We start from the raw sequence: 13,315 nt of genomic DNA, 5'->3' as shown, positions 1-13,315 counted from the left end.
TCTGTTCTGCTAGCTTTGTGGTCAGCTAGTGACTTAACAGGATTTTCTTAAATGCTTGGATCCAAAAAACCCAGAAACTTCCCAGTCTTTGCAGTTGCATACTGCATCTTTGTTGGAACACACCTTTAACACTCAGTGCAAAAGTTTACATCTCTGCCTTTGCCTTTACTACATGCTCATGCAGGGCTGGATAGTCAGCTAAAGGTGAGAGCTTAGGGCCTTCTCAGGTCTTTGCTGAGCATGCACCCTGCCCATGGCATGTGCATGGCTTTCTAGATTTTCAGGACTATGTGGAAGCTTTTCAAAACTCTTATTCCCCAAAGAATAAGAGTTGGGGGGGTGGGGGGGGTGGATGAGGTAGATTAAAATGCCACAATGGGGCTTCCCTGGTGGCACAGTGGTTGAGAGTCTGCCTGCCGATGCAGTGGACACAGGTTTGTGCCCGGGACCGGGAGGATCCCACATGCCGCGGAGCGGCTGGGCCCGTGAACCATGGCCGCTGAGCCTGCGCGTCCAGAGCCTGTGCTCTGCAATGGGAGAGGCCCCAAGAGTGAGAGGCCCGCGTACCACCAAAAAAAAAAAAAAAAAATGCCACAACGCTCTCCTGCTGGCTTTCAGTCACTTTTTTCCTTAAGTAAGGATTCATTTGGTTGTTGTAAACTTTTAGCTATTTTCCAGGATTCCAGTAATGTTGATTCTCACAGTTTTTGCTAGCTTTTCTTAGTGTTTCTGTGAAGGAACACGTGGATTCCCCAACTGCCATTTTCACTGACATCACTTGAAGTAATTCCTTTTTACAGTTGCCTGTTAGAATGTGTTGCATTCTGTAGTTTATAAACTAGTTTTTTTTTTTAATCTAGGATTTCATTTATTTCAAACCATAACCCTGTGTAAAAGATGGTGATATTCTCAGAAAGGTCATGTTACTGTCTAAGAAATGGACCAGAACTGAAACTTAGGTTTTCTTGTTTATACTCCTGTACTGCTGTTTGGATTGTTGATTGGTTTACAGCCAACTGGGACACTTTTGAGAGTGAAAGGGGGTGCCAATAATATTAGGCAGGACAACAGGCATACAGTGAGATGTTAATCTTGAGATAAACCCCTAAAGAAAATGCATCTGGTGGTCACAAAATGGGTTTTCAGCCCAGCTTGTGGATTTCAATATCCACCCTCCCCATGGGAGAAAAGTGTTTCTTTGTTACATTTTATATTGACTTAAATGCAAGGAGGCAGATCTTTTTTTAAATTAATTTGTTCTTGTAGACTGATAATTTAAAGTGTTTAAACTTAAGCTTTAGAGGATTTATAATTTCATTGTGTTAAATATACACACTGTTGAATGTAAATCTCATTTTTGTCTCTCTGAAACAAAAGTTTTAAGGATAATTAGGTGTAATTTTTTCATCTTCTACGATATAGACCTAGTGGGCCTATTTCACTTAGGAAATAGTACTGTTTTCCTAACATATATATGTTCTTTGTTCAGTTTCTGTTAAGAGTTGTCCTCACTAACTTGAGTGGTAATCAAACGGCCACCAAGAAGTTGCTTTTGGGAATGAACATGGCCTCACCTGGCAGAGAGTACCTTTACCCTTAGGCCACTTGAGTGATAAAATTTCCAGGAACCTCAGCTCCTCAAACATGCCAGTTCCTAATTTATTGCAAGTTCTGTTTTCTTCATAGTAGATTTTTTTAAATGATTCTTTAATTGAAAAACTATTCTTAGTAAGACAAGAAAAATAAAAAGGTTTTAAAGATTAGAAAGGAAAAATAAAATTATCAATTTTTGCAAAGGTACAAAGAAAATCCAAGAAATGTTCAGATAAATTGTTAGAATTAATGAAAATATCAACATCATCTGTATTTCTGTTTACCATCACTGAGCAGTTAGAAAACCAAAATTTTAAAATATGCAATTTACATTAAATATCTAGGAATAAATCTTTTAAAAGATATATAAGACTCACACATACACATGCTAAAAAAAAAAAACTGTCAGGAAATTATCAAGAGAAATTAAAGAAGACCTAAATAAATGAAGTGATCTGTCATGTTTATAGCTGAAGGACTCAGTATTATAAAGATGTCAGTTCTTCCCAAATTGACATATAGATTCATTGCAGTTCCAGTTGAAATCCAGCAGGTTTTTATAAATTTTTTATCCATTAATAAATGAAGCTTCCTAAACTCTTGTCTTTTCCCTATCTTTTGAGGGCCTGGTGGAAACCCCAAGTCAGGACAGGGACAACACATCCATTCCAAGGCCACCAGTCATTTTTACTCTTTAGCTGTGAGCAGAATTTTTACCTTTTCCAAATCTCTATTTTTACTCTATGAAGTATGGAAAATACTAACTGTACCTTCTCCGAATTGAAAAGCCTTTGGATTATGTAAGTAAAGTGCTGTGTACATCCAAGGCAGTGATAATAATTATAGCTATTTTAAGCTTGTAATATGGGGACTTCCCTGGTGCTTCAGCGGTTAAGACGCCATGCTTCTACTACAGGGGCACTGGTTTGATCCCTGGTCAGGGAACTAAGATCCTGCAAGCCACACAGTGCGGCCAAAAAAAGAAGAGTTATAAAGTGTTTCTGACCTGTTTTTACATGTTCTGCTTGTAAATGTTTAATAAGTTGTTAGCTATGAACACTCCTGTTAAGTTCAAGAGCAAAATAGGAATGTCCTTGTCACTCATGTTTAACATTGTTCTGAAGGTACTAGCCAGTGCAGATAGAAGTAAGAAACAGACCTTTCAAATAAGGAAATTAAGGAGATGAAAATTCAAGAGAATCAACCAAGAAGTCATGGCACATAATAAGAGAAGTAAGATGGTTGAATATAAAATTAATAACAAACTAATTGCCTTGAAAGATTAAATAATAGGACTTCCCTAGTGGTGCAGTGGTTAGGAATCCACCTGCCAATGCAGGGGACACGGGTTCGAGCCCTGGTCCGGGAAAATCCCACATGCCGCAGAGCAGCTGAGCCCGTATGACACAACTACTGAGCCTGTGCTCTAGAGCCCGCGAGGCACAACTACTGAAACCCACGCGCCTAGAGCCCGTGCTCTTTAACAAGAGAAGCCACCGCAATGAGAAGCCCGTGCACCGCAACAAAGAGTAGCCCCTGCTTGCTGCAACTAGAGAAAGCCCGTGTGCAGCAACAAAGACCCAAGGCAGCCAAAATATTAATTAATTAATTTTTTAAAATGCACTTTAAAAAAGAAGATTAAATAATAAGAAGAATTACCTTAGGATAAATTTAACAAGGTATTGCCACAGTTGTATAAAGAAAGTTTTTTAGTGCTACTTTTAATGCATTTAAAAGGGAATGCTTGGACTTCCCTGGTGACACAGTGGTTAAGAATCTGCCTGCCAATGCAGGGGACATGGGTTCAAGCCCTGGTCTGGGGAGATCCCACATGCCGCAGAGCAACTAAACCCATCCACCACAAATACTGAGCCTGCGTTCTAGAGCCCGTGAGCCACAACTACTGAAGCCTGTGCACCTAGATCCCGTGCTCCACAATAAGAAGCCACCGCAATGAGAAGCCTGCGCACTGCAACAAAGAGTAGCCCCTGCTCACCGCAACTCTAGAGGAAGCCCGTGCGCAGCAACAAAGACCCAACACACCCAATCAATCAATCAGTCAGTCAGTCAGTCAATGGAATGCTTGAACAAATTGCAGAGCATATACCATGTGCTTGAATAAGAATTTTCAACATCATAGAGATGTTCATTCTCCCTAAATTAACCTTTAATGTGAGCCCAATAGACATACCAATGAGAATTTTCTGTGAGAAAGTTGGGACTAAATAAACTGATTTTTTAACATCATGTCAAAAAAGAAACAAAAATCAGGAAAATTCTGAAAAGCATGGTGAAGGGGAGAGTGTCTATCCTTACAGATACTAAAACATCATAACACTATAATAATTTAAATTATTTATTTGATATATGAATAAACATTATTTGAACAGAATAGAAACTTTAGCAGTAGACTCAAATATAATTTAATTTGTGATAAAAGTGACATCCCAAGTAAGTGGGAAAAGATGGATTTTTCTCTAAGTAATATTTGGAAATTAGGTAGCCATTTGGAAAAAGTAAAATTGTATCCATCTCTCGCATCAACTTCAAAATAAATTCCCAGATAAATCACAGGCTTAAATGAACCTAAAATGAAGTAGCAAAGATACCAAAAGAAGTGATGGGAAAGAAATTCTTAAAACTTTTGACATAAAACCCAGAACTCATATAAGAAAGATGGATAAATTCAACTATATAAAAGTTTAAAATGTTTGGCAGAAGTAAAGACAGATGACAACTTTGGGAAGATCTTTGCAATGTATATCATAGAAAAAGATCAAATTTCCCTCATATATGAAGAGCTCCTATAAACAATTAGAAAAAAAGATCAACATCCAATAGGAAAATGGGCAAAGATTAAGAGAGAGCAGAGAGGTTTATCAGTGGTTCTTAAAAGAAAATATGAACTTCAGCCAGTAGAGAAATGCAAATTAAAATTACCCAGATGCTGCTTTTTTTAAAATTACCTATCAAATTGTCAAAAATTCATATGTTTACTAGTTGATAAGAATACAGGGAAGTGGCATTTGCCCACTTTGTGGTGGGTTTATGCATTAGCATAACCTCTATGGAAGGTAATTTGATAATACCTATAAAAATTAAAGTGTACATACCCTTTGACCCAGGTTTTATACGTCTAGAAATGTATTCCTCAAATGTATTCATCCATTTGCAAATTGATATGTGTCTTTTTTGCGGGGGAGGCTGCATTGGGTCTTCGTTGCTGCGTGCGGTGTTTCTCGAGTTGCATCGAGTGGGGGCTACTCTTCGTTGTGGTGCGTGGGCTTCTCATTGTGGTGGCTTCTCTTGTTGCAGAGCACAGGCTCTAGGCGTGTGGGCTTCAGTAGTTGTGGCATGCAGGATCAGTAGTTGTGGCTCGTGGGCTCTAGAGCACAGGCTCAGTAGTTGTAAGCACACAGGCTTAGTTGCTCTGCGGCACATGGGATCTTCCTGGACCAGGGCTCAAACCCGTGTCCCCTGCATTGGCAGGCGGATTCCTAACCACTGCACCACCAGGGAAGTCCGATATATGTCTTAAATTATTTATGTCGACATTGTTTTGCTTCAGTAGGAGAGCAAAAATTTGGAAACAACCTAAATATCCGTCAGTAGGGAGCTAGTTGAATAAATATATTAATACCAGCAGTGATCCTCAAGATATATTATTTTGGAGCAAAATTTAGGTGTAAAACAATATAAGTGATATGCTACCATTTGTAAGTTTGTATGTGTGGTAAAATATACGTAACATAAAGTGCAACATTTTAACCTTTTTTTTTTTTTTTTTTTTTTTTGGCGGTACGTGGGCCTCTCTCTGTTGTGGCCTCTCCCTTTGCGGAGCACAGGCTCCGGACGCGCAGGCCCAGCGGCCATGGCTCACGGGCCTATCCGCTCCGCGGCATTTGGGATCTTCCCGGACCGGGGCACGAACCCGCGTCCCCTGCGTGTGCAGGCGGACTCTCAACCACTGCGCCACCAAGGGAAGCCCATTTTAACCATTTTTAACTGGAAAATTCACTGATATTAAATCCATTGACAGTATTGTACAACCACATCTAGAACTTTTCATCACCCCAAATAGAAACTCTGTACCCATTAAGCAATAACTACCCATTTCCGCCTCTCCCAGCCCCTGGTAAGCACTGTTTTACTTTATTTCTCTATGAATTTTGCCTATTCTGGGTACCTTATATTAAGTGGACTCATGCAAAATTTGTCCTTTTGTGTCTGACTTATATTACTTAGCATAAATAAAAAATTCTCAAGGTTCATCCATAGTGTAGCATGTATCAGAATTTTATTCCTTTTTAAGGCTGAATAGTATTTTATGTTATGTGTATATAACCTTTTGTTTATTCATTCATCTGTTCATGGACATTTGGGTGGTTTCTGCCTTTTGGCCAATTGTGTATAATGCTCCTATGAACATTGGTGTATGAGTATCTGTTTGAGTCCCTGCTTTCAGTTCTTTTGGATATTTACCTAGAAGTAGAATTGCTGGATGAACTCTGTTTAACTTTTTGAGAAACTGCCAAACTGTTTTCCATAGCAGCTGTATCATTTTACATTACCACCAGTGATATACAAGGGTTCCAGTTTCTCCACATCTTTACCAACACTTGTTACTTTCTGGAGGTTTTGTTTGTTTGTTTGGCTTTTTTCCCTTTATAATAGCCATCCTAATGAATGTGAAGTGGTATTTCATTTCAGTTTTGATTTGTATTTCCCTAATGAGTAAATGATGTGAGCATCTTTTCATGAGCTTATTGGCTATCTGTGTATCTTCTTTGGGGAAATGTCTGTTCAGATCCTTTGCCTATATTTTGAGTTGTCTTGTTATTGCTGAGTTGTAGGAGTTCTTTATATATTCTGGATATTAGATTCTTACAGGAGATATAACTTGCAAATATATTCTGCTATTCTATGTGTTGTCTTTCCACTTTGTGTCCTTTGAAAAACAGAAGTTTTTAATTTTGATGAAGTCCAGATTATCTTTATTATCTTTGGTTGTTTGTGATTTTGATGTCACATTTATGAAACCATCGCCTAATAAAGGGTCACAAAGATTTACACCTATGTTTTTCTTCTAAGAGTTTTATAGTTGTAGCTCTTACATTAAGGTCTTTGATCCATTTTGAATTATTTTGTGTATATGGTATATGGTAGGCTTCTAGCTCCATTCTTTTGCCTGTGGAAATCCAGTTGTTCCATCACTACTTGTTAAAGAGACTATTCTTTCCCTGTTGAATTGTCTTGGCACCCTTGTCGAAAATCATTTACCCGTAAAAAATTGTATGGGTTTATTTTTAGACTTTTAATTCTATTCCATTGACCTACATATCTATTCTTACACCTGTGTATACCCTTTAAATCTTCTAACTTTAATCATGTGAATATATTAGTTCAAAAATAATACAAATTTAAAATAACTGTTAGCTATGACCACAGTTTACTCCTTTTAATTTCTCTCCAATTTTCTCTTTCAGGAAAGTGTGCTGTATTGTCATTCAAGGACTTCCTCTCCTGCAGGCCAACTGAAATTCCGGAAAATGACATTCTGCTTTGTGAGAGCCGCTACAATGAAAGTGACAAGCAGATGAAGAAATTCAAGGGACTGAAGAGGTTTTCACTCTCTGCTAAAGTGGTAGATGATGAAATTTATTACTTCAGGTAAACTTGAAAAACTAAGGAAGAAAGAGCACTTCAGCTCCTAATAGTAAAACTGATATCAAAATAGCATAGTCCAGGGTGGGTTTTTTGGTTGTGTTTTTTATTAGGTCTTAAACCAGAGCAGTCGACATTTCAAATAGAAAATACTAATTCATTCAATTAAATATTAAAGGAAAATCCTCATAATCTGCTGAGATGTGATAACTGGTATAACAGTCCTCTTGGCGTAGACTTCAGTAATTGTAATATGGAGGCAGAAATCTTTGGTTCTGGTTCATAGCCTGTCTATTAAGAGGTTGCACAGTTCTGTAGACTACAAAAATTCTTTTCACTATATATTGGCAACTAGATCTCAACTTTGCACCCAGTGCTTTTGTGGATATTCAGCAGAATCCCTTAAAAACAAGCATCTGTAAGTAGGTGTGACTATAAATATACGTTTTAATTCTTTCCCTTGCTGACTTAGAGTAGACATTGCAGATTGCAGGATGTTGCTTCTAGATATTAAGGCAGAACATTGCTTTCTGATCAATCCTGGAGTAGTGTTAGGTGATTTCATTTTATTTATTTGTTCTTATGTCACTTCTTGTAGAAAACCGACTGTTCCTCAGAAGGAGCCCTCACCTTTATTGGAAAAGAAGATCCAGTTGCTAGAAGCTAAATTTGCTGAGTTAGAAGGTGGAGATGATGATATTGAAGAGATGGGAGAAGAGGATAGTGAGGTCATTGAGCCTCCTTCTCTACCTCAACTTCAGACTCCCCTGGCCAGTGAGCTGGATCTCATGCCCTACACACCCCCACAGGTGAAGATGACAAGTTCCTGTTACTTGTCTTATTTCCAGCTCTGGTTTGCAGCAAATTCAAACCCAAAAGGGAGGAGACATCCAGTCCCTATATTATGGGAGCTTCAACCTAGAATGCTACAGGAAGGAACAGGTTTTGTTTTTTTTTTCTCGATGCCACTAATAACTTAAAATTTAATATGTTTTTTTTTTTTAAATTTCATAGACAGCTGGTTTTAGTGGCAGGTTTAGTTAGAAAGCTCTTCTTGCCTTGTATCGAAGGAAAGCCATGAGAAACTGCATCATTCTGTTACTCTATCTTTTATTGCTTATATCTTTTTAGTCTCTCTTTCTTTAGGACCTCATCTTTTGGTTAAGGTGATCCCTATTGGTATTTTTTTTTCATTTAGAATTTTCTGAAGACTTGATTGTGAGGTCGCTATTATAGATTGCAGTCATGGAATTCAGTGAAACTTTCATTTTTCTTATATGGTAAGAGGCAAGGAAGAGCTGTGTTTTGAACACGAAAATGGCCGGCTATAAACTGAACATGTCTATAAAACAGTAGCTGTTGAGTCGCATGTTCCTGGCTTCCAGAAACCTTAAACAATTGACCAGATGCAATGTTCTGATGCACTATAAGAGCTTTCTGTCTTACAGTCTACCCCAAAGTCTGCCAAAGGCAGTGCAAAGAAGGAAGGCTCCAAACGGAAAATCAACATGAGCGGCTACATCCTGTTCAGCAGTGAGATGAGAGCTGTGATTAAGGCCCAGCACCCAGACTACTCTTTTGGTGAGCTCAGCCGACTGGTGGGGACAGAATGGAGAAACCTTGAGACAGCCAAGAAAGCAGAATATGAAGGTAAATAGAGCGTAGGCACAATTGTATGAACTTTCTAAGCAAGGGGGTGTTTTCAGCAATGCACGTGCATAGACAGGTTGAATCTCTTGTTCTTACCACTTGCACGTGAACTTTGTGTTGGGGACTGTCTCAAATGGCTCCCATCCAGCAGTTTAAGTGTCAGCCTTGTCCTGACTGAGAAAGTGCTGTCTCTGACTTGGCCTCTGATCCTGGTGTGGTTTTTTTTTTTTCCCCCAAATTTCTCAAACGAATATTTAGCTATTAAAAATTGCATGATTTTCTTTCTTTCATTAAGTCCTGTAAGCACACATGTGTTGAGCTGGGGAATGATTATACAAGGATGTTAAATATAATTTTGGTTAAAATTCATCTGAAATGGGGCTTTCAAAATCAGTGATCTTCTATTACGGCTCTCGATAAGCCATATGTATAAACTCCAGGCTGAGGCTTGGCTGAAGCGCTTGGTTTCCTAGGCCAGTCCTGGCCTGTGCTGCATTCATAGCTACTTTTAAGGTACTTGGGTTCTCTTTGATAAAGCTCAACTGCCTTCATTTTCCTTTTACTCTATAATTAAATCATTTGGGGCTATGAGCTATCATTCAAGGATTTGGTGGTTCTTAGCCATTACTTAAGAGAGATTTTTGGTTTTTGGTTTTTTAATATCAGGCATGACTTTAATAAAGAAATGAGTAATAAACATTAGATTAGGCAGGACTGTTGCCGTTAGAGCTGTATTTTTTTTCCATTTGGAATTGTATATAATGCTTCATTTTGCCAGTTTAAAGCCCTCTCTTGATTGACCATAGTGATCACCATTACTCTTCTTGGCCAGGTCCAAATCCAGCAAGCATAAACAAATTAATTATCAAGGCTGCCTCCTTTATTACAGTTTATGGAGTTTCCAAAGAAACTCCTTTTTTAAAAAAAATAGTTTACTCCTTTCATTTATTACAGTTGATTTATTATTATAAAATTATCTGACAGGCTTCCCCAAGGATCTTCTGCAGAACCCTAGTCCTACAAGATGTTCATTCAGAAAACATTTGTGGCAAAACCAGTTTGAGAAGCACTCCAAAAACTTTCTCTCTTAGAAACTTAACAGTGCTTATTGCCATATGAAAGTCTTTAAACGTGTAGTAAATAACCTATTTTTTTCACCTGGCATTTTCTGAACCTTGATCAGGTATTCATGTAATAACAGCTAATATCCCGAAGAACTAATATTTCACAGAATATTCTTTGAGAAACCATAGTCAGTTCTGTAAGAACCTAGAACTTTGGAGAGCTTTGGTATTTCTAACCTTAGTGGAAGTTAAGACCAGATATATCACTCAGTTGGAGAAGTGTTAGAAATGAAGCTCACATGGCTGTAAAGCCTGGTCCAGGACAAATGAAGCCAGTACTGCATGGCTGATTATTCAGAGTGTGAACAAGAGCGAGAAATGTGTCTGGAGATGATGTAAAAGTAAAAATGCTGGAGCAGAACTGAAGAGAAGGAGAAATGATGGCTTCTGGGAAATTCTTCCAAATTCAAAGGGGGATCTGAAATTTCAGTGAGAACTTAGTGAGAGGAGCTATCTGACTCAGCAGTGTCTGCCTGAGACACAAAATCTGAACTTTTGGTGTTCAGGCCCATTGAATTCAAAACCCAAAGTTTGGAGGTTGGCTGACTTCATTTAATAATTCTCTTTTCTAAGACAGCCCAAAAAGAACCAACAGGTAGCCAGTCCAATATTCCATCCTCAGCCCTGAAATTTTCTTTTTTCAACTTCATTTTTTTGCTCTCCCATTTTACTGTGTCATTTGTGTAATGAAAATATGAGGACTTAATGTGGGGGTCTAGGTCATCAGTGCTAGTTCAAGGAAATAGGTTGTTAAAATGGCCTTTGTCCCTCACGCTCATTGTACAGAGGATCTGTAAACTGGGACAGTGTAGTGAGTGATGACAAGTCTCTGCAGGTAACACTGTCACAGCCGAGGAAGCTTTGACTTGGTTGACTTTCACATTATCACACAAAGGAGGACTGGAGCCGTTGCTTCTCAAAGCTCTTTAAAGCCATGTGACCTAAGCTGTTTTCCCCTTCCTTAGATCAGCCAGCAGTAGCCTTTTGAATTCCTTGTTGGAGGGTTAATGTGTGGCCGTTGGAGTTTGATACCAGGAATCAGGGCCGCAGGTTGCTGGTTCTCTCTATATCCTTGGACAAGTCACTACCTGTCTCCAGTCTCAGTTTGCCCATGTGAAGAGTGGAGAGGAGTTCCTATTTATGAATGGTGAAGCAAAATAAACCCTGTATTGTGGGAGCTTTGGGAATGCACATTTCTGGAGTTCTCTAGTAATGGTCCAGCCTGCTAGCTCCCAAAAAGACTGGGAATGTGATTGTTGGGGCCACTGGCTATGGAGAAGCAGAAAGAGTAGCTCAAAGGAGTGAGCGGTGTAGCAGGGATGTTCCACAGCCCAGAACTGGCACAAGCTAATGCTCCTCTTGCATTTTGGATGAAATAAGTATGAATTCTGGAACTTTTGCTGATTTAGTATGATTTATGGTCAGTATTGAATTCAGCTTCAGGAAACCTGGTTCTGTCAGTACATTGTCCATTGCTTCATATGTGTATATATATTATTCCCTGCTTCTGATGACTGTAGCCTGGAGTATCATGCATTTTTTTCCCTTGGGGTTTATTAAACATGACCTCTTTGCTTCATTAGAATGTACAAATTAGCGTTTATTTTCCCTAAAACCTTGTGGAGGAGGCAGTAAGCTACTTTTCCCTTACAGAGTTAATTTTCTTCAGCTGCTAAACCTCATGACACTAATGACAAGAGTCCTCAAATCTTAGTAAAATTGGGTGCCAGGAATCAGGAAAATATAGTAAGTAACAGTTGTGCCAAAAATTACAATGGGCCATGGAATTGCTTCATGTTGAAATTATAAATAATTTGTAATGCTATTAATACTAGAATAATGGTAGCGCTTCTCATCTTCAGGGTGCCTTGTGAGATTAACCACGTTGGTTATGCTGGTGACGTTTTTAAATAAAATCTGTGCTTTCTGAATGTGTGTTGCAGTCTTAACATTCTTGAAATCTTTGCAGACCAGTTCTCAAGATGGGATAGGAAAGCTGGACTCTAGGTTACCAAGTGAAATCGGCCTGACTCCTCCTGTGTTGAGACTAGTCATCTACTGTTCCTTCCATTGAGACAGAACTGTTGCCTGTGTTTTTACTAGTCCTGTTGAATGCAATGGATGGTATTTTGAATTCCTGGGTTAAAAACAGAATTGAAAATCTGAAATGCCTTTACAGAGCGGGCAGCTAAAGTTGCTGAGCAGCAGGAGAGAGAGCGAGCAGCACAGCAACAGCAGCCGAGTGCTTCTCCCCGAGCAGGCACCCCTGTGGGGGCTCTCATGGGGGTGGTGCCACCACCAACACCAATGGGGATGCTCAATCAGCAGTTGACACCTGTTGCAGGTAAAAACAGGAGCTAAGACCATTTTTTTCCACTTTAAGAAATTCCTTCATTTTTTTTTTTCCTCCAACAAGGAGTAAGCCACAGTCTCTAGGCTTTTCTCATGACAGATTCAAAGTTTGAAGTCATCCATGTTGTCCTTATATCGCCTTTCCCTTATGGGCAATGCCTCCCCTCTGCCCCAGAAATGGGCCCTGGGCCCAATCCTGGGAATTGGTAGGGAGCAGCTCTTCCCTGGCTGTGGGCATGGTCTGGCGATATTCTCCACCGCAGACTGCTCTTGATAGAGTTCTACAGCAGAAAATATAAACAGACCCTGAATTCTGTTCTGGAGGGACTCCCAAGAGAAAACACAAAACTAGTCTTTAGGTGGTGATGATTTTCCCATCTCATTCCAGTATTCAGTTTGCCTTGTTCTGCTGCAGCCATCCTTAAAAGACTGACCATTTAAAAGGATTTTTGACAATGAATTGTAAATCCTTTCTTGGTCACCAATGTGCATGACTGCTAAGTAGAATACAAAGTCCTTAATCAATTCATTGTGCCCACTCTGTAATGCTTTTCTATTTAATTACATTAAACTGCATTTTCTGTTAGTATCCCAGTCACATATTTTTAAAAAAAGAAAAGAAAAGATGAATGTGGTTTGCTTGTGTGTGTTGTCTCTGGTTCTGGTAGCCATAGCAAATTTGGCTATTCTTGAATATTCTTGTCTGACGTGTCTCCAATGAGAAACCTGCAGACCACTTCTCGGGTCCCTCCTTCGTGATCTTTCTAAGCCTGGTGAGGTCCATTCAAGCTGTGTTTCTTCTTAAGCAAGCAGTCTGACCTCTTTTTTCAGGGAGTCCAAGATAGTGTTGCTCAAGACAGGCTCATTGGGATGCTGTTTTTGTTTTCACTTTTTTTTTTTTTTTTTTTTTTTTTTTTATGGCGATGAGAATA

At 39.1% G+C, this 13,315-nt stretch overlaps 1 protein-coding gene across 1 annotated transcript in view; it reads left to right on the top strand.

The window, feature by feature from the left end:
• Positions 1-13,315, top strand: part of PBRM1 (polybromo 1) — a 98,019-nt gene that overhangs the window by 75,704 nt on the left and 9,000 nt on the right. Inside the window, 3 exon segments of the mRNA XM_007451866.1 lie at positions 7,080-7,263; positions 7,856-7,985; positions 8,706-8,907. Of these exon segments, the coding sequence (XP_007451928.1) occupies positions 7,080-7,263; positions 7,856-7,985; positions 8,706-8,907 (516 nt within the window).

Source organism: Lipotes vexillifer, unplaced genomic scaffold, assembly GCF_000442215.2.
Source record: "Lipotes vexillifer unplaced genomic scaffold, Lipotes_vexillifer_v1.1 scaffold500, whole genome shotgun sequence".
NCBI classification, from domain to species: domain Eukaryota; kingdom Metazoa; phylum Chordata; class Mammalia; order Artiodactyla; family Lipotidae; genus Lipotes; species Lipotes vexillifer.
This window is presented reverse-complemented; position numbering and strand designations above follow the sequence as displayed.